Source organism: Onychostoma macrolepis, chromosome 07, assembly GCF_012432095.1.
Source record: "Onychostoma macrolepis isolate SWU-2019 chromosome 07, ASM1243209v1, whole genome shotgun sequence".
NCBI lineage: Eukaryota > Metazoa > Chordata > Actinopteri > Cypriniformes > Cyprinidae > Onychostoma > Onychostoma macrolepis.
Genome location: NC_081161.1, coordinates 45,918,873 through 45,939,190, shown reverse-complemented (window position 1 = coordinate 45,939,190; position 20,318 = coordinate 45,918,873). Strand labels below are relative to the sequence as shown.

At 35.2% G+C, this 20,318-nt stretch overlaps 2 protein-coding genes and 1 pseudogene across 2 annotated transcripts; all 3 read left to right on the top strand.

The window, feature by feature from the left end:
- The first annotated feature begins 454 nt into the window (after positions 1-454).
- Positions 455-5,110, top strand: LOC131544668 (uncharacterized). The gene is made up of 2 exons (XM_058783047.1): positions 455-513; positions 2,538-5,110. The coding sequence occupies exons 1-2, from the start codon at positions 503-505 to the stop codon at positions 4,120-4,122; spliced, it is 1,596 nt and encodes a 531-aa protein (XP_058639030.1). The 5' UTR covers positions 455-502; the 3' UTR covers positions 4,123-5,110.
- A 917-nt stretch (positions 5,111-6,027) lies between these two features.
- Positions 6,028-14,778, top strand: LOC131544667 (uncharacterized; annotated as a pseudogene).
- A 1,766-nt stretch (positions 14,779-16,544) lies between these two features.
- On the top strand, positions 16,545-19,856 carry LOC131544662 (uncharacterized). Its single transcript, XM_058783042.1, has 3 exons — positions 16,545-16,579; positions 17,566-17,721; positions 18,022-19,856. The coding sequence occupies exons 1-3, from the start codon at positions 16,575-16,577 to the stop codon at positions 19,610-19,612; spliced, it is 1,752 nt and encodes a 583-aa protein (XP_058639025.1). The 5' UTR covers positions 16,545-16,574; the 3' UTR covers positions 19,613-19,856.
- The last annotated feature ends 462 nt before the right edge of the window (positions 19,857-20,318 follow it).

The window sequence follows — 20,318 nt, the reverse complement described above, 5'->3', positions numbered from 1 at the left end:
TTCACCCTTATTTTGCTCCTCGATACTATTGATTTCTGTGAAACACATTTGAGTTTTTGTCATTGAAGTAAAAATGTAAAATGAACAAATCTTTCAGTTGCAAAGCATTACAAAAACAACAACAACATGCAGCATGCACACATCAACGTGTTGATCCTAGCATTTTATTCAAAGCCAACTTGCCAATTTGGCTGGGAGGGACTTCAGCCTGTTAGGCTTGTTAAACAAACCAGTATTTCCATTAAAGCTGACATTTCATCCAGACACTCAACGCAGAGGCTGCTGTGTAAGAATATATGTTTGTATTTGTTTAATAGCTAATTAACTTTTGATGTCTAATAATATTCCACACTTCTGCTGTAACACTTCAATAATGTAATACATAATACAGAATTTTACAATTACAAAATATCATGTCACTCAATAAAGTAATGAATTGTTTTGCTGTAAACAGACAGGTGAAGTTCTTCTGTAAGTTGAAAACTTTAGTCCAGCGATCACCATGAATTCCAGGTAAGCTGAAATCAACCTGCTTTCAAGGGTAAATTAAAATAAAAATAAGTAAATAAAAAGGTAGTTTCAAAAATGATGTGTAGCAATTGTTTTTGGTGCCATCTGATGAACGGAATGGTCAAACAAACAAGTAAATAAATACAGTACATACTGTAAGGGTGGTTTCCTACAGTGCTTCAGGCTGGAGGATTGCTAATGACTAAAGAAACGTTATCAGCACAATGGTACATTTCTTGTCTATTACCACCCACTGTATACCAACAATGGATATAAGCGCAGTTAGAATACCTAAATATGTGGGAGAGCGTGGCTATTGAGTGACCATATTGTATTGCAATAGATAGCACTTCAATATTAACCTTGAATCAAGACTAGTTAGCACATAATTTATAATCGAAATGGTTTAATAACAATATTTGGTTATGGTTACACTTGAATTGGTTACAAAATAGATGAAGGATGGCAAAACATAACCAGTTAACTGTAAAATATTACCTGAGAGAGCAGAGCAGAGCCCCAAGAAGAGTTCCAGCAAAGAGAAGAGACAGAGCAACAGTTACAATCTTCTTTTATCCCTTCCTTGACCATGTGACTAGAAACCAAATGTGAGATATTCAAACTGACCAATCAGCAGATTACAGCTTCACCCGCTGGGCAAAAGGTGTGACAATTAGTAGACCCCCAATGTATACACATCTGTGCCTTCAGGAATGCCAAATGGCCCTTTTGGTACTCAAGATAGCTTTGGGACAGGAAAGCAGAAGTCTTTGATTATTTATGACCCTACATACATATATAGACTTTATTTGTAATGCTGATTTCTCGTGCCACTAATTATATCACTAAATTCTAAGACACTGAGTAGTAATTTTATCATTTTGATAAAAATAGAAAATAAAAAAGCATATTTGTGTTGAAATCACTTTGAAAAATTTTTAGACCTCTCGAACTCTAAATTTTCTAGTGATCGCATTTAAATTTTTCAATTGGCCTGTAAAGTGAATTTTATCAATTGTGACATCATGGTCTGTTAACATGGGCTCAATCAGAAATTGCATGTGTGTAGGTGTACCAATCTATTTTGTTGGTCAGTTATCTGTCCCAAAAGAAAAAAACAAAAACATGTATTAAAAAATGGAAATACAGACCACAGACAACAGAGTTAACATTAAAAAATCAACGCCAACAACATAGACAGCAAGGTAAAGGTATGAAGCTACTATAATATGTTTTCTGCACAAATAAATAAATAAATGACTTCATTCAACAATTCTTCTCTTTATCGCATGTGTTTTTTACATGAAGCGGAAGCAAGCGCATGAGTCCTGATACTCTGCAGAGTCAAGAGGAGAAGACTTGTTGAATAAACTCGTTACTTTTTGTTTTCTTTGCGCACAAAACGTATTCTCGTAGCTTCATAACATTACGGTTGAACCACTGATGTCACATGGACTGCGTTTTATCGGTTATAAATATCATTCTCCAAAGGTTTTGCTTTTTTAATGTTTTTTTTTAATTAAATTAAGGTTTAATACTCACCATAACTTCTCATGGAACTTAACGATGATGACTATCTGTATTCTCATTTACATTTAGCAGACACTTTTATCCAGAGCGACTCTCTTGCGAAAGATGTTTGTTTCGTTCTTCAGAGTTTTTTATTTCATTTTATTAAATTTTTTTAATTCAGCCACGCAATTTTTAACCCTTTACTATGTTGACTGTGTTGTCAAAGACAGCTAACAAGAGAGATACAATTCTTATTTATTCTAAAATTCTGATTAATATGTAGCCTACCTATGCAAATCTGCTTGATTGTTTACACAATTGTCAAATGTAAAATACTATTGCCAAAGCTCTTAATTTTAAAATGTGGACAATTAAGCACTGACATAATGAAACTCTGTCAAGCTGCTTTAAAACAAAGTATATTGTGAAATGTGTTAAACAAATTGACAATCTCACACAAAAAAGTCTGTTTATTGACAATTATTCTGAGAAACATTTGCCTCTGTATTTTATAGACAGCCAGCACCATGCAGGTCAACTCTGATTCATCAAGGTCCTCCAAAACGATATTATCTACATACAGAGAAAAAAGTGCTTGATGAAGATGGGAAAGTCAGAAAATGGACTTACGGGAAAAAAGACACCAGTAAACCAAACAAAATCATTCTGCTGGTGGGAGAGACTGGTGCTGGTAAGACGACTCTCATCAACACCATGATCAACTACTTACTGAATGTGAAGTTTGAGGATGAAATATGGTATGAAATCACAGAAGCAGCAGCCGGAGATCAATCAGAATCACAAACCTCTGAAATCACTGTGTATGAGGTCTGTCCTTCAAAGAGTCCCATATCACTCACCATCATTGATACTCCAGGCTACGGAGACACTAGAGGACTGGACAAAGATCTGGAAGTTGCTGAGAATTTAGCCACTTTGTTTCAGAGCAATGATGGAGTTCATGAAGTTGATGCCGTCTGCTTCGTGATTCAAGCATCTAAGAATCGTCTCTCAGATCGACAGCATTACATTATCAGTTCAATTCTGTCTTTGTTTGGAAAAGACATTGTGGACAACATTGTGTTTTTAATCACACACTCTGATGGTCTGCCACCCAAAAACGTCCTCGGTGCCATTAAAAAAGCTAAAATCCCCTCCAGACGAGACAAAAGTGGCCAACCTGTTCATTTCTCGTTCAACAACCGTCAGGCTGATGATCGTCACACTAGAGAACGTCACATCCGTGCTCAAAGAGACGCCTGGGAAGACAGCATGGAAGATATGAAGCAATTCCTTCAGTCTCTGAACGAAATGAACAAAAGAAGTTTAGAGTTGACTTCAGATGTCCTGATCGAGCGCATTCGATTTGAAGCATCCGTCTGCAACATAAAGCTGCGACTTCAAGAGAAAGAGCTGAAAAAGGCTGAAAAACTTCAGATTCAGGAGGCAATGATGCAAAACAAGGAAAAGATTGAAGAGTGTAAAAACTTTGCCATTAACATCAAAAAGACTGTCAAAGAGAAGGTGCCCATTGAGAGCAAGTCATGGAAGCACAGGAAGGCAACGACCTGCACCGTCTGTGAGGAAAACTGCCATGAGTTTGACTGCTGGTGGGGTTCAAATCCCAGCAAATGTGAAGTCATGAAAGATGGATTCTGCACCGTGTGCACAGGGAAGTGTCATCACAGCAAACACGTCAAAGAAAACAAGAAATACGTCGTCAGAACCTCAAGCACAACGATAGAATATGACTCTACAAGAAAGAAAACTAAAAAATCCCAACAACAAACCAACAGGTTTTCAGCTGTAATGGATGATGTTGACAAAGATCTGCAGGAGATTGAAACCCATAAGTCAATTCTTCTGTTCAATGCTTACAGGACCATCAAGCATCTGTCTCAGATCGCATTAAAACCAGACTCTGCCTTCACTCTTCAGCATCTGGACTTCTTCATCCCCAGAGTGAGGGAGGCTGGGAAAGAAGACTGGGCCAAAGACCTGGAAGAAATGAGGAGAAACGCTGAAACTGAAGAAGTGAATAAAGATGCTCTCAGTTATCTTAAAGCTGGTCTGGCAAAAATGTTCCTTAGTAGGAAATGAACAAATGTGATTAGACTTGTCTGTTATGTTTTTCTTTAAGGTAAAATACAATTTTTGGGCTCCCCACAGAACTCTCATTTTGATGCTTAGAGGTCTTTCAGGGGAACAACTACAGTATTCTTGAAAACCTGCAGACGTCAGAAAAAGGGACTGCTTGTTTAAATCAACATCACTGAAAAATATACTTAAAAAAAACATTTTAAGTGAATTTTACTGCTACTACTCGCTACAATCTACTTAGTATTGAACTTAACATTCATAAAGAAAGTAAGTAAATATTACATAATTATATATCATTTCACATATAGAATTACAGAATAAAATCTATTTACCTAAATTCAATTTAACAAAGACAATAAATAACTTTAGCTTGGCCAGTAAAAGTTTGAGTACTTTTTACTTGCCAATAATTTTACTTCATATAGCACCTAATTAAACCATGTCTTTAAAGTGTATGTTACTCAGAAACTTGTAATTAAATACTGCAATAGACATCATGTAGACACCATATCTACATAATTACTAATGCAGCCCTCATCTGAACACAGAGACTTCAATACTTGGTACACAATACACAACGACTGTAACATTATGTGGTTCATTTCTGAGTATAAATCTGTCATTTTGAATAGAAAATTAACTCCAGATGTAACAAAATCACAAATAACTAAACCTAACAAAAGCAATGATAAAACCGTATTGATTATTTATGCCCCAGTGCACGATATCAGAAACATTGAGTAGGTTTTACTTAATTTTACAACGTTTATATTTATGCTTTAACTTCTACAAGCTTAAATTGAGTACCAGTATAGAATTTACTGTTTTTTTTTTGTTGTTGTTGTTGTTTGTTTGTTTGTTTGTTTTTAAATTATTGGCTGAACTAACTTTTTTATATAGAAATTACATTTGTTTTTTTCCTGTAGTATTTACTTCACCACATAATCATTTTTATCAGTGCAACTAATATTTGTTTTGCATTATTTGAAGGAAGTTTATTGTAAAATGTTTTATTCAAGAATAAAACCACTTGACTGAATTCATCTCATATGATCATAATCATAATTGTTAAACAGTATTTCTTTAGTTTTTTTTTTTTTTAATGTAGAAAAACATTATTGTGCAACTTTAAAGTAGTTTGTTTCCTTATAAGCACAGAGAGTGTTTACTGTAACTCACAGAGATAGTTTGATGTCACTCGTCCAGTCGCATTTTTCAGCTTCCAGCTGCAAAAACCCCAGCTTTTCAACTATTTTTTTCCAGTAGCACAGAGTCGCAGATCAACCCTGCCCACACCCTCCCCCTCGACAGCTTTGTAAAACTAATAATTCACCCTTGATCTGATTTTTAGACATTCGGTGTCATCCCTGTAGTGAGACAGAAACTAAACTCAGCACAACATTTCCACAGAAGTGAAGTCTGAACTCCTCCAGCATGAAGACAACAACCATTATTTCCCCCTCATGTTGCTCCAATTAGTCTCTCAATGCAACAATTAATCTTTCAGCTGCTATGCATTACAAAAACATACAAAACAATCATAAAAATGGTCATGAAAAGCAGATATATCAACTGGTAGCATTAGCATATACTGTACATATTTATTTATCTAAAGTATCAGCACTTTTCACAATTGTTTCTATGAACATTACTTCAACAAAAATGCATATAAATATCTGTGTGCATGATACAAAACACACGGTCAGTGTTTTAATTCATTAGTTGCAGCAATCCATTACCGGCATGAGCAACTTCTACCAGCAGGCAACCATGTGATTTCCTCGCCATTTTATTCATAAGCTATTCAGATATTAGAATGCACATCTGCCTGGGAGGGACTTCAGTTAGTTGGGCTTCTTAAACCAGTATTTCCGTCAAGGCTGACATTTCAGCCAGACACTTGATGCAGAGACTGCTGTGTAAGAATATTTCTTTATATTTGTTTATTAGCTAAATTGTGTCTCTAAAAATATTTAGACATGGAATAATATTCCTCAAATATATGTTTTTTTTTTTTTTCACGTTTAAACGATTAAATATAATAGCTTATATGTTAAATAAACAACACAGCACTTTACATTTACAAAACATTTCTCAACGTAATTAATTTGTTGTTGTTGTTGTTGTTGTTGTTTTTCCCTGTAAACAGACTGCAGAGTGAAGGTAAAGTTCTTCTGTGAGGAACACATTTAGTCCAGTGATCATCATGAGTGTCCGGTGAGTTGAAATTCATGTGCTGTCTGTAAAGCTAAATTATGTGTTTATTTATTTATTTATTTATTGGTAATTAATTGCTAATATTCTCTAGTGATACTGAACTATGAACTGATTTTATAACAATCCAATACTCACATACTGGTCCTGATCAGGTGCTCTATCATTAAAAGGACAAAACTAGACAGAAAAAGTATCAAATGAAGGAGCATCATTCCATTGGCTGTAATGTTTTTTTTATGGCGCTCTCTGGTGGACTGAATGGTTTTTGCACAAAATAGAAAAATGCTTTGATATACATCAGGTATAAGTAGTGTCAATAATTAAAAAGCAGCAAACAAGCCAATATATGTCAAAGTTATATCATTTATGAAAGATATTATAAAAGTGTTAAAAACAGTACATTTGTGTCGAAAATTCAGTGATCATCTGTGGTTCATTTTAACACTGCTGGTATTTTGAAAAATAAGGCTTTTTTTTGGTCCTGAACATGGCATTCATTCGCTACATAAAAAATGTAACGATATCTCGTAGTGATTTAGCAAGCAGTCACATGCATTCTGTTCGTTTTCACTGCTGCCATTCCGGTTATTTATTTATATTTTTTCTAACAAACGAAGTATGAGCATAATATCCCTGAGGTACCGCCGCTCCCTATATGCAGAGCATGCAGTGTGCATAGAGCGCCAACTCCGCGCTCGCGCCTCATGTTTGCGGCTGAATGCAATTGATCATAATTGATGGACAACTATGCCTGTGAAAAGACATCAGCAATCCGGCGCCGAAAGAAGAACAAAATAATGATAATAAAAAAGCATCACTTTCAGGCACATTCATAATCATGTGAAACTTTTTTTGGCTGTTGACATTAATTAATGTCGGTAATAATTTCATAAACGCATCTAATATTCTCTCTGAGTTTTATGGAATTAGATTTGTGCCAAATAAAATGAATGTCATTTTTCAAGAAACGTATGAAAAAATAAATTGAAACTGAATAAAATGTCTTTGAAACTAAAAAATAAATAAATTACAGGCAAAATCTTTGACCTCGTTTTTAATACACTGCAGGTTTTGCAACTGTTTTCTCATCTTTCGTTCGTTGATCTGTACTTACAAATGCACTTCCAGAGTATTCATTTACGCTTCTGAAGTTTTCGTTCGCCATTCTGGCATAAATCTCAGCGGTGTGTTCTCATTGGCTACTGAGTTTTTGATTGACAGCTTCTTGACCTGGAAGCGTCTGTTAGCGGCTTCCTATTTCATTTTAATGATATAAAGTTAGGAGTTTTGTTTTTGAATTCAATCTGTATTTATCGGTTGCTACTACTCTGTCAACATAAGCTTTTAGGAGCACGAGAAAACGGTCATATTGAGGTTTAATTATTAAAGTACTGTAATACTGGAAATATTGTATAATGTCCAGTGTTCTCTTATTATATGTGTTTATTGCTCTTGATTCTTTTGCATTGTAGGGTCTAATTAGGTTGAGCTGTTACATTTGAAATACAATACTATCCTGTGATATATTCAGACATCAAGAAAGTCTCACTCCAACCAGGCAATCAAGCTTATTTTATTACATATTCCACACAAAGAATATTCTTGCTGCCAATTGTTTTTATCATGCTGATCATTTTGTTTAGTTATCTTATTTAGTTAACATCATCATCTAACATTTAAAATTGGAAATACATTTTTAATAATCATCAACTCTTTCAAGTGTGACTTTTATAAACCAGTTGAATGAATGTAAATGAAAATATGAATTAATTCAAATAAATTTACATTCTTTATTGTCACTATAGCATATACACAAGTATCAAAGTGAAAGTCTTGGATGCAATTATGTTGTGAGGAAAGACCAGAATCCACAAAACACTAACTGCATAGTATACATAATGCACAGTTTATTATCATTTACATTACCACACAAAAGAATGTTTAAAATGCATATGTTTTAAACACTGCAATGATCCTTTCAACAGTTCCTGTTACAGTATAAGTTACAAAACAGTGAATGAATATGGTATGTAATGGAGTGCAATATCAGTCTTTACAGGATAGTCCACCCCAAAAATGAAAATTCTCTCATTTACTCACCTTCATGCTATTCCAGATGAATATGACTTTCTTTCTCGACACAAAGATTTTTAAGAAAATAATCCATCTCTGAGAATCCACATGTAACCCATGCACATATGACAGTTGAGTGGAAGTGATTATTAATAGTCAAAAGTTTATATTATTAGTATTTTTCTTTTCTGTTGTTTCACTTCAAAAGATACTGATTTAAAAACTAAGGTCAGATGGATTACGGTCACGGTCGCTGTGTGTGGTTTTTAAAGCATCTTTAGGACTCACAGAGATTAATTATTTGCCTAAAAATCTTAACTTGTGTTTACCTGTCCAGTAGAACGAACGTACAGTAATATACATTTGAGACAGCACGAGGGTGAGTAAAATTAAAAATATATATATTTTTATTTTTGAACTATCCCCTTAACAATCATATGCTGTTGGTATGCCAATTCAAGATCAGCATAGACTAATAAGAATAAAGTGCAACCTCTTGTGTACTTGTGAACAGTGTTTGTTTTATCTAGAGCTCCAAAGAAGTAAAAATATTTACATAATATCAGGTGTCTGAAGATCAAGATCCCAGTCATTCAAAGGTGATGTGTCTGAACACAATAAGACTCTTGTCTGATGAGGGCAGTGGATCTCTGGTACATCACTACATCCTCTGGGTCAGCATCAGAAGTTTATGGAAGAGTTGCTCTTCTCTCTGGAAACAGAGAAAGGACATGTATCATAGTCTAACAATACAAACTGCTTTGAACTCCCATGGCACATTTCAAACTTAAAATATTTCAAACAAATATAATACACAATATAATTATTTAATATATATTAGTATTAACTTGGTACTAAAATACCTGAAAGTTATATGCCATTAATCATCTGTAATACCGCTGTGTAACCATTAGATGGCTCTGACATATAATCATGACTGTATACCCTAGTTGCTGGAAACTGTTTTCAGTCATAATTATTTGCATGTATTAGGTTTTGCATTTGGATATATATTTAGGCATTATTTGTCAAAGTTTGTTTGTTTTTCCCCCCGAAATGTTAATCTGAAGTGACTATTTTTTTCATTAACAGAAAAAGCATGGTAAAAAGGCTTTATGTTACATTGCTAAAGTTGACAGTGCAGTGATTGACAGCGCGCTTGTAAAATAGCATTGGTTATTATCAGATAGAGTAAATTTAGTACTGTACACTCTATGTGCTGGGGGAAAATATGAAGTAATCAAAAGTAATCAAAGCAAATATGATCTAATTGAAGACTGTAACTGTGTGTAGATAACCAGGACCTGTGATTGGACTAAATCAAGACAACTTACCGCGAGTATCCTGATAACGACGATGATTGATGATCATGATGATTATATCATTCATCTGTGCTATTCCTAAGAAATCATCTCATCAATGTAGTGTAGCAGCAGAAAAATACTGATAAAATAATAATAAAAAAATCTTTATATATAATTTTATATCATTAAAATGAAACAGGAAGCCGCTAACAGACGCTCACATCCACACAGGCGCAACAATACTGATGCCTTCACTTCCAGGTCAAGAAGCTGTCAATCAAAAACTCAGTAGCCAATGAGAACACACCGCTGTTAGCCCCGCCCCCACGAGAGATTTGTGCTAGAATGGCGAACGAAAACTTCAGAATCGTAAACGAAAACTTTAGAAGTGCATTTGTAAGTACAGATCAACGAACGAAAGATGAGAAAACAGTTGCAAAACATGCAGTGTATTAAAAACGAGGTCAAAGTTTTTGCCTGTAATTTATTTATTTTTTAGTTTCAAAGACATTTTATTCAGTTTCAATTGATATTTTCATACGTTTCTTTAAAAATTACATTCATTTTATTTGGCACAAATCTAATTCCATAGAGTTTCCATGTCCCCATACGAAAATTAGCCATGGTTTTAACACGAATAAAACCAAAAATCATGGTTCTTGTAGCCATGGTAACCGCAAATTAACCATGGTTTTGTTACTTCAAATAATAATTTATAAATAATTATTAAGAAGATATATATATATTTTTTGTGTGGTTATAAAAACAGACCTAAGCCAACAATAACCTTTCAAATGACTTAAATTGCATTATTATGAGGCAATAATGATTGGTTAATTCAAATGGTTTCATTGAATAACACTGTTAAAATACATAATGTAATACAAAATAGACAATTCAAGTACATCACATGTTATTACAAATGCCTGCAAAGGGAGCCAGAGGCCATGTAATTGCTGCTGATATACTTACAGGACAATCAAGTCCTTGTTTAATAGGCTATTGACCAAACCTTTATTTCAAATATCCAATTAATCTTTAATTTTTGGCCACCTTTTTGCTATATATAGATGGCATAGCCTCTATAATTTATTCAACAAAACACATGTGGACATCACAACCCTTACAAAAATTAACCATGGTTTTATCGTAGTAAAACTGTTTTTTTATTTATTTTTTTGCATGATTTCTGAATGCTTGAGACTATATTTATCAATCAGAAAACTGTATTAATAAAATCATAGCCATATACTGTCTAGAGCTACAATTGTAATTTGTAAATAATACAATTTATTTATTTACTTTTAATTTACTTACGGCCCTGGGTAAATCTAACGTTACAAGACATGTTCACTTCACATTTTCAAGTTGCTTCACTGACATTCCGCGGTTAAAACACAGATTGGAAGATTACATGAAAGCTGATACGTTTCAGTAAGTTGTTCTGTGTATTTCAACCCACCTTCTCACGTTGATTAGTGTTTATTTTGTGCTTAAATTAGAAGAAAAGAGGAAGAGATGGTCGGACTCGGTTCACGTGCCACTTGAACTGAGGCGCCCACAGTGCATCTGTCACACCACATAAAGAGCGCCAATATTTATTGTTTGAATTTAAGGATAAATTTGACAGAAACTCTGTTTATTATTAAAACCTTCCAAGCACAAAGGTCTTGAGATTATTTGATGTGGCCTGTGCTCCAAATTATTTTAAGTGACATTTTAATTATGCATGAGCTTCTTCTTCTTCTTGAAATTTTTATTGGCGGTTGACAAACAACAAAATGGTGTATTTCCGCCACCAACTGGTTTGGAGTGTGGATCAAACCGTGAACCGTACTGAACCGTACTGTGCCGTAGCATTCCCACAAAATTCACACCTTCCCGTATCATGTTTACCCATTTTATAAAGTGTACCTGCTATTTAATCTTGTGTGTCCAAATCTCATCCTTGATATTACTCTCATCTCTCCTGTTTCTCCCTGCACTTCTCATCTCTCCCCCTTTCCTTTGAATTCTGTAAAACCATCTACCTTTTTTCTCTTTATCCCATTGTTTTTGCCACCTTTCCTTCAGTATTTTCTTAATAATACTCTTGATTTCATTCTTACTTAGATTAACAATTAAGTTAATGTCGTTATTTTTAACTGCTTCTTTTGCTTCTTTATCTGCAGTTTCATTTGATGCATGAGCTTAAAAAAAGACCGTTAAAATGAAGATCACGTGATAACAGCACATTGGTTAAAGGAACACAGATAATGAATTCAGAATAAAATACTAGCATACTAGCACCGTGGGTTAGTAGTATATATATTTGTACTTATGAGAATCCTACCTTATATATATATATATATATATATATATATATATATATAAAATCTTAAGAAATTTCCTAATTTCTGAAAGAAAGAAAAAAAAAAAATACTGGAAATGAGCCCTTACAAATACAACTTGGAGTAAACTTTTTACAGGATTATGTAAAAGTAATGACAGAATGTGATGGGCCTTACCTGTTGAAATATTGTCTGAAGGAATTACAATGTGTTAAAAAGTATGAATTAAATGTTTACATTACCAATAATCTCACTCAAAATGATTGTGTTCTGATGGGTATTTAAATTCTTGCTACACAAACATTTTGAAAAATATTTGCCTCTGTCTGCATTTTACAGAAAGCCAAGACTTCCACCACGCAAACCAACTCTGATTCATGAAGGTCCTCCAAAACGATACCGTCTGCATACAGAGAGGAAATCTCTTGATGATAATGGGAAAGTCAGAAAATGGACTTATGGGGAAAATGACGCCAGTAAACCAAACAAAATTGTTCTGTTGGTGGGAGAAACTGGTGCTGGTAAGACGACTCTCATCAACACTATGGTCAACTACTTACTTGGTGTGAAGTTTGAGGATGAAAAGCGGTATGAAATTACAGAAGAAGCAGCTGGAGATCAGTCAGAATCACAAACCTCTGAAATCACTGTGTATGAGGTCTTTTCTATGAAGAGTCCCATGTCTCTCACCATCATTGATACTCCAGGCTACGGAGACACTAGAGGACTGGACAAAGATCTGGAAGTTGCTGAGAATTTATCTGCACTGTTTCAAAGCAAACATGGAGTTTGTGAAGTTGATGCCGTCTGCTTCGTGACTCAAGCGTCTAAGAATCGTCTCTCAGACCGACAGCATTACATTATCAGTTCAATTCTGTCTTTGTTTGGAAAAGACATTGTGAACAACATTGTGTTTTTAATCACACACTCTGATGGTCTGCCACCCCAAAATGTCCTCTGCGGCATCAAAAAAGCTAGAATCCCCTCCAGACGAGACAAAAATGGCCAACCTGTTTATTTCTTATTCAACAACCGGCAGGCTGAAGAACGTCACACTAAAGAACGTCTTATTCGTGCTCAAAAAGACGCCTGGGAAGACAGTGTGAATGGCATGACGCATTTCCTTCAATCTCTGAATGAAATGAAGAGAAGAAGTTTAGAGCTGACTTCAGATGTCCTGATGGAGCGCATTCAATTTGAAGCATCTATCTGCAACTTACAGCTGCGACTTCAAGAGAAAGAGCTGAAAAAGGCTGAAAAACTTCAGATTCAGGAGGCAATGATGCAAAACAAGGAAAAGATCGATGAGTGTAAAAACTTCACCATTAAAGTCAAAAAGACGGTCAAACAGAAGGTTCCCATAGAGAGCAAGTCATGGAAGCACAGGAAGGCTACGACCTGCACCGTCTGTGAGGAAAACTGCCATGAGTTTGACTGCTGGTGGGTTTCTGATCCAAGCAAATGCGAAGTCATGAAAAAAGGCTACTGCACCGTGTGCTCAGGGAAGTGTCATCACAGCAAACACGTCAAAGAAAACAAGAAATACGTCGTCAGAATTTCGAACGTCATGATGCAGTTTGACTCCATAAAAAAAGAATATGAAAAAGCCCAAGAAAAGTCCGAGATATATTCCATTTTAATGAATCATCTTGACAAAGATCTGAAGGAGATTGAGGACCAAAAATCAAGTCTTCTGTCCGAAGCTTACCAGACCATCAAGCATCTGTCTCAGATCGCATTAAAACCAGACTCTGCCTTCACTCTTCAGCATCTGGACTTCTTCATCCCAGAGTGAGGGAGGCTGGGAAAGAAGACTGGGTCCAAGAGCTGGAGGAAATGAGGAGAAACGCTGTAGCAGACGAAGCCAATAAAGATGCTCTGAGTTATCTTAAAGCTGGCCTGACAAAACTTTTCCTGACTGGGAAATGATTAAATTCAGTAGAGTGAACAAAGAAAGCAGAAGCCTGCTGCTTACAATTACTGTCTATACAGGTGTTTCTACAGAACTTCAGATTTCAGTTCATTTTTGTTACTATGAAAGTCACATCAAAAATGTATATTTTTCTTAAAATATGAAATTGCACCATCAAATTTTGAAGCCTCATATTTTGTACTATTACATAAAACTAGTTTTATGTTTATATTGTTGTATACTGTGATACCTTCTTATGGCAATAAAAGAAAAAAGTTGTTTACTCTCTCAATGTTGTTATGACCTTCAGTCATTTGTCTATTTCTATGCTGCCCTCTTGTGTTCTCTTTCTGTATGTCTACATTTGTTTTCAGGAAGGCGGTTCTTGACGTAATCGGATGGAGGTGGCGATTGGTTCTTTTCCTTGCCTGACTTGGATATAAGGATTGCCCTAAACAGTGATCGAGGCCTCTTGTGCCATTGTACTTCTTGTCATTCGCTTCGTATCTTAGTATCGTGAAATTGTGTGTTTCTCTGCTCCGTCGTTATTTGGTAAATGCTGATTGTTATATGTTAACTGATTACTGGTATATTACTTTTGTAAATATGTTGTAAATATTGTGATAAGGGACGTAGGGTATAGATGCCATTTTATTTCCATCTGTCTTTATTATATTGTTTTTGGGAAAGGGAGTTAGGTAAGTGGTGGTTGTATTTTGTTTTCTTTTATTTCGATTTAGGAGAGATAGAGGTTTAATAAGAGTTATTTTTGTTTGTTATTTTGACCTTGTCTACCCCTGATGCTAAACCCTTAATTTTCAAAAATAAAACGTTTGTTACTCATAGTTCTCTCTGGCATAAGACTCTCCTTTCCCTTTCTGCTGCGACCGAACCCCTAGACGGTCGTAACAATGTGCTGTACTGTATGTGCACCGATCACATCTGTTTGACTGCCCAACACCCTTAAACATAATCCATATACTGTCAAAACTGTTTTGTATATTTTGTGTTTCAGCAATATAACTGCTTTACTGAAGTACGACTGACCTGATGGCGTTATGTTGCATCATTCACCTTTAATTTTAAGGCCACTCCCTTCCCTGTCAAACGAGGCCTGAGGGAGAGACGGGGCGTTTCTCAATATGCGTTCTTGTCTGTACTTGTGTTCTTGTGAAACGTCATCAGTCGTTGCCCAAGTACTGTTCCAATTCAAAGTTCACATCTAGCCAAGTACAGTTCAAATCCCCGGATGCGTTTCTTGCTCTGCCCCTTTTATCGAGGATGCATCAAGAGGTGACTTGTGCGAACTTGAGGCAGCCAGGTATCCCAGAATGCATTTCGCACCAACCAGCGAGCATTAATAGCAGAGGAGAAAACCTGCATAATTAAAAAAATTATTACTGTTATTGTGTCACGAAATGTAGAGTATTTCAGGCAAGAATGTAGTTGTTTAAAACTCAAATCTGTGGTTTGTTTATAAAGATAGCGTCTATTTGAAAATTTGCTTCGCTGATTTCGGAGATGTGAGCTCCTGGCGATCAGCGGGCGCTCAGGGCTCATGCATCCCGCCGAGAGCAGTCTTATCTCGGCTAGTCCTTCTGACATTTGCCGCTGGCTCTGATGTCTCTGAAGTGGTTAAACATGAGATAAAATTCATTCTGGGTATATCTAACAGGTAATCTTTGGTCTCATGAATCTATTATTTGTTCCAGGTCATATCATTTTGGTAGAGCACAAAATTTCATAACTTTATATATTTACTTAATTGTAGTAACTGTTATTGTTTTCTTTTGTCTTTATTTGCAATTACATACGTCTCTTATACTTTATACTTATACCTTCATAATGGCTAATATTGTTCATTAAAACTGACATTGTGCTTTATGTCATATTTCATTGTATTATACATACAGTGAAGATAATCAGAGTATTATGTGGAAATATTGCCTAAACCACATATTAATATGTTTTATATTTTTAAAATGAAAACGAAAAGAGGGCTGTAGCCTGTTTTATATTTTGTTTTGTTAAGTATAGCCTACATACAGTAAAGGACACGAAAAGAGGCAGTGATGTTTGATATTTTTCGTTTTGTTGTAATGTGTGTAGGCTACGCCTTGCATGAACCACATGTGGCTATTAATAGCTTATATTTAAATGAAAATGAAAAGAGGCAGTCGGGTTTGATATTATATTTCTTTTACTGTAATGTGTGTATGTGTTGCATGAACCACATTTTTTGTGGCTATTAACATGTTTAAATGATGTACGCGCACATGTGTGCGGAAGTCCACAGTTTCCAAAGTGCAGAGGGAATATTATTTAAACGATTTCCTCTTCAGATATAGTGATGAATGTTCAGTGAGTTATAATGAAGAAAAGCCTAATTGTTGAATTAGGCAATTCAGTACCAACTTTGTATGGTTTCACGGATTTCACAAAATTAGATAAGTAAAGCCAGCCCACATATTCCTTTAATCACGTAACAGACTGAACTGGTTTTACTGGAAAAAAAAAAAAAAAACAGAGCAGGAAGGACATGTCTATTATTGTCGTGATATTTCACAAATGACTCAAGAGCTTTGCTTTGAGAACTCCACAACAATATGGTCTCAGATGGTGTAAGTATATTGTAAATGCATGCTCTCTCAGAAAAAAAAAAAAAAAAAAAGGAATTTTAGGAATACATTTTTAAAACAAGCTAAATATACTTTTCTTTATGTGAAATATCTTTTGTTGTATTTCTTTCTTTCTTTCTTTCTTTCTTTCTTTCTTTGACTAATGCAAGCTAGTTGAGCAGAAGTTAAATTGATATCTATGGATTTCTTTTTTGAAAATTGTAATTTGGGAAAAATGTCAAGACTGAATTTCCAGAGTTTTGAAAACGGTTCAAAATACTCACTATACAGGCTGCAAAACTATATAATCTCTATATTTAAGGAGATTCAACTCAACAGACAAAATCAGCAACAGTATAAATGTTTCTATTATGTGACTAATTTACTTCCTGGATTCACTTTTAACACAGATTGAATTTTGCTAACTGAATCTTTAATCAAAGAATTAGGTAACATGATAGACTAAGAAGGGAAACTAGTGTTGGGTGCTTCTTTCAAAGTCTTCATCTGTTGAATGTGGTGCAAACTTGAACCTTTTTCTGTTGTTTGATAACCCTTGAATGCCACGTTGTGCTGAATCTACAAGTGACAACTTTAATTTACTTTCTTTGTTAAGGTATTAAAAGGTATTGTAACGTCTTTTGTTTATTTGATTTATGCATCGATTAGAAGCTGTAGGGAGAGGGTGCCATTTTATTTTGCACTCATGTTTATCCCTTTTTTTGGTTAGTGAGGGAGTTGAGGAAAGCTTTTGTTGTTGATTTTTCTTTTCTTTTACCGGGATAGGTTATTTAGTACTCCTTCATGTTTTATAGATTTTTTTTTATAGAAGTTATAGTTAACCTGTTACTCCCACTCCCAACCCTAAGACTGGGGAAAGGGAACGTAATGTTTTTTTTTTTTGTTTTCCTCTATACATTGATTGTCAATGGAGCAAAGTGTTATTTGGTTTCCAAAGTTCTTTAAAAACCTTCTTTTGTGTTCCACAGAGCAAATAAAGTCATACAGGTTTGGAATGACATAAAAGTAAAACAAATCATAATTTTCATTTTTGGATGGACTAACATTTTAACCCCAGCAACAATGGATTTACCTGCAAACCGTGGTCAGCGCAGCAGCAGCATGAATGAAGGTCCCGATAAACGGTAAGAGAACATTCCTATGGATTATTTGAATAATTGGGTTTTTAAGCAAAAAAGAGATTGCTGTATTAAGGCTGGTCTGGCTGGAGGTATATGTTAAACTTGTACATGATGACTATATTTTGAGAGACGTCTTGGTTTAAAACATTGTTTCTACTAATTAGAACATTATGTTCACGCTCAAAAACTATGAATTAGATGTTTACATTTTACATAATCACAAAATGGTTATTGGGTATTTAGACTTAATTTCTTGTTACTCAAATACTCTGATAAATATTTACCTCTATTTTAATTTTACAGAAAGCCGAAGCTTCTACCACGCAGACTATCTCTGATTCAAAGAGGTTCTCCAAAACGATTCGGTCTACACACAGAGAAGAAAGTTCTTGATGAAAATGGAAAAGTTAGAAAATGGACTTATAAGAAAAAAGACGCTAGCAAACCAAACAAAATAGTTCTCCTGGTGGGAGAGACTGGCGTCGGTAAGACAACTCTCATCAACACCATGGTCAACTACTTAATGGGAGTGAAGTTTGAGGATGAAATGTGGTATGAAATCACAAAAGAAACAACCAGGGACCAATCAGAATCACAAACCTCTGAAATCACCATGTATGAGGTCTGTCCTTTAAAGACTCCCATGTCTCTCACCATCATTGATACTCCAGGCTACGGAGACACTAGAGGACTGGACAAAGATCTGGAAGTAGCTGAGAATTTAGCCACTTTGTTTCAGAGCAATGATGGAGTTCATGAAGTCGACGCCGTCTGCTTCGTGATTCAAGCATCTAAGAATCGTCTCTCAGACCGACAGCATTACATTATCAGTTCAATTCTGTCTTTGTTTGGAAAAGACATTGTTAACAACATTGTGTTTTTAATCACACACTCTGATGGTCTGCCACCCCAAAATGTCCTCGGTGCCATTAAAAAAGCTAAAATCCCCTCCAGACGAGACAAAAGTGGCCAACCTGTTCATTTCTTATTCAACAACCGGCAGGCTGATGATCGTCACATTAGAGAACGTCTCATTCGTGCACAAAAAGACGCCTGGGAAGATAGCATGGAAGAGATGAAGCAATTCTTTCAGTCTCTGAATGAAATGAGCAGAAGAAGTTTAGAGCTGACTTCAGATGTCCTGATCGAGCGCATTCGATTTGAAGCGTACATCTGCAACTTACAGCTGCGATTTCAAGAGAAAGAGCTGAAAAAGGCTGAAAAACTTCAGATTCAGGAGGCAATGATGCAAAACAAGGAACAGATTGAAGAGTGTAAAAACTTTGCCATTAACATCAAAAAGACTGTCAAAGAGAAGGTGCCCATTGAGAGCAAGTCATGGAAGCAAAGGAAGGCGACGACCTGCACCGTCTGTCAAGAAAACTGTCATGAGTTTGACTGCTGGTGGGGTTCAAATCCCAGCAAATGTGAAGTCATGAAAAAAGGCTACTGCACCGTGTGTTCAGGGAAGTGTCATCACAGCAAACACGTCAAAGAAAACAAGAAATACGTCATCAGAAACTCAAGCATGCAGTTGGAATTTGATTCCATAAAAAAGGAATATGATAAATCCCAAGAACAAACCAAAACATTTTTAATTCTAATGCAACATCTTGAGAAAGATCTCAAAGAGATTGAGGACCATAAGTCAATTCTTCTGTCCGAAGCTTACCAGACCATCAAGCATCTGTCTCGGATCGCATTAAAACCAGACTCTGCCTTCACTCTTCAGCATCTGGACTTCTTCATCCCCAGAGTGAGGGAGGCTGGGAAAGAATACTGGGCCAAAGACCTGGAAGAAATGAGGAGAAACGCTGAAGCTGAAGAAATGAATAAAGATGCTCTGAGTTATCTTAAAGCTGGTCTGGCAAAACTTTTTCTGACTGGGAAATGATTGAATCCAGACCTTCTATAAACCAGAGGATGCCTGATGATTTCAATCCCTGGGTTACACCAAACAAATTTCAGCTATTTTCATTTTTTTTGTAATATGAAGGTTACATAAAAAATGTATACTTTTATTAAAATATGAAATTGCATTATCACATTATTTTGGACTATTACATATAATGAGTCTAATGTTTATTGTTGTAGGATATTACATGTTTATGGCAATAAAATTAAAAAGTGAAAAAAGATGTCCTTGAACTGGCTTGATTATTCTCTCAAAATGCAAATGACTAAAGATTGTGAAGATGCTTTATGAAGTAGGCCTAATAGAGGAACCCAATGCATGATCCTGTTTTCAGGTGGAAGCACAATAATTATCAATGCAATTACTGTAAACTAATTAATGGACACAGACTATATGTCAAATGCTTCACTGATTAACCATTAAAATGAGTCAGCTTAAATATTAAATCTACTGTACTAAATGATAATGTAAAATTTCATGCATTATTAAAGAAACTGAAAATTAGTTTAAATGAAATAATTCCTACTGTAGACGAAACACAGAGGATTTATTTAAATTCATGAAAAGCAAAGTTCCGATCCTTGATGCTGATTGGTTTTATTCACGATAAAACATGGCTAACAGTTTCACTGTTCACATCCCAACATGATCTCACAGAATTCCGTGTAATGTTCACGGATTTAAT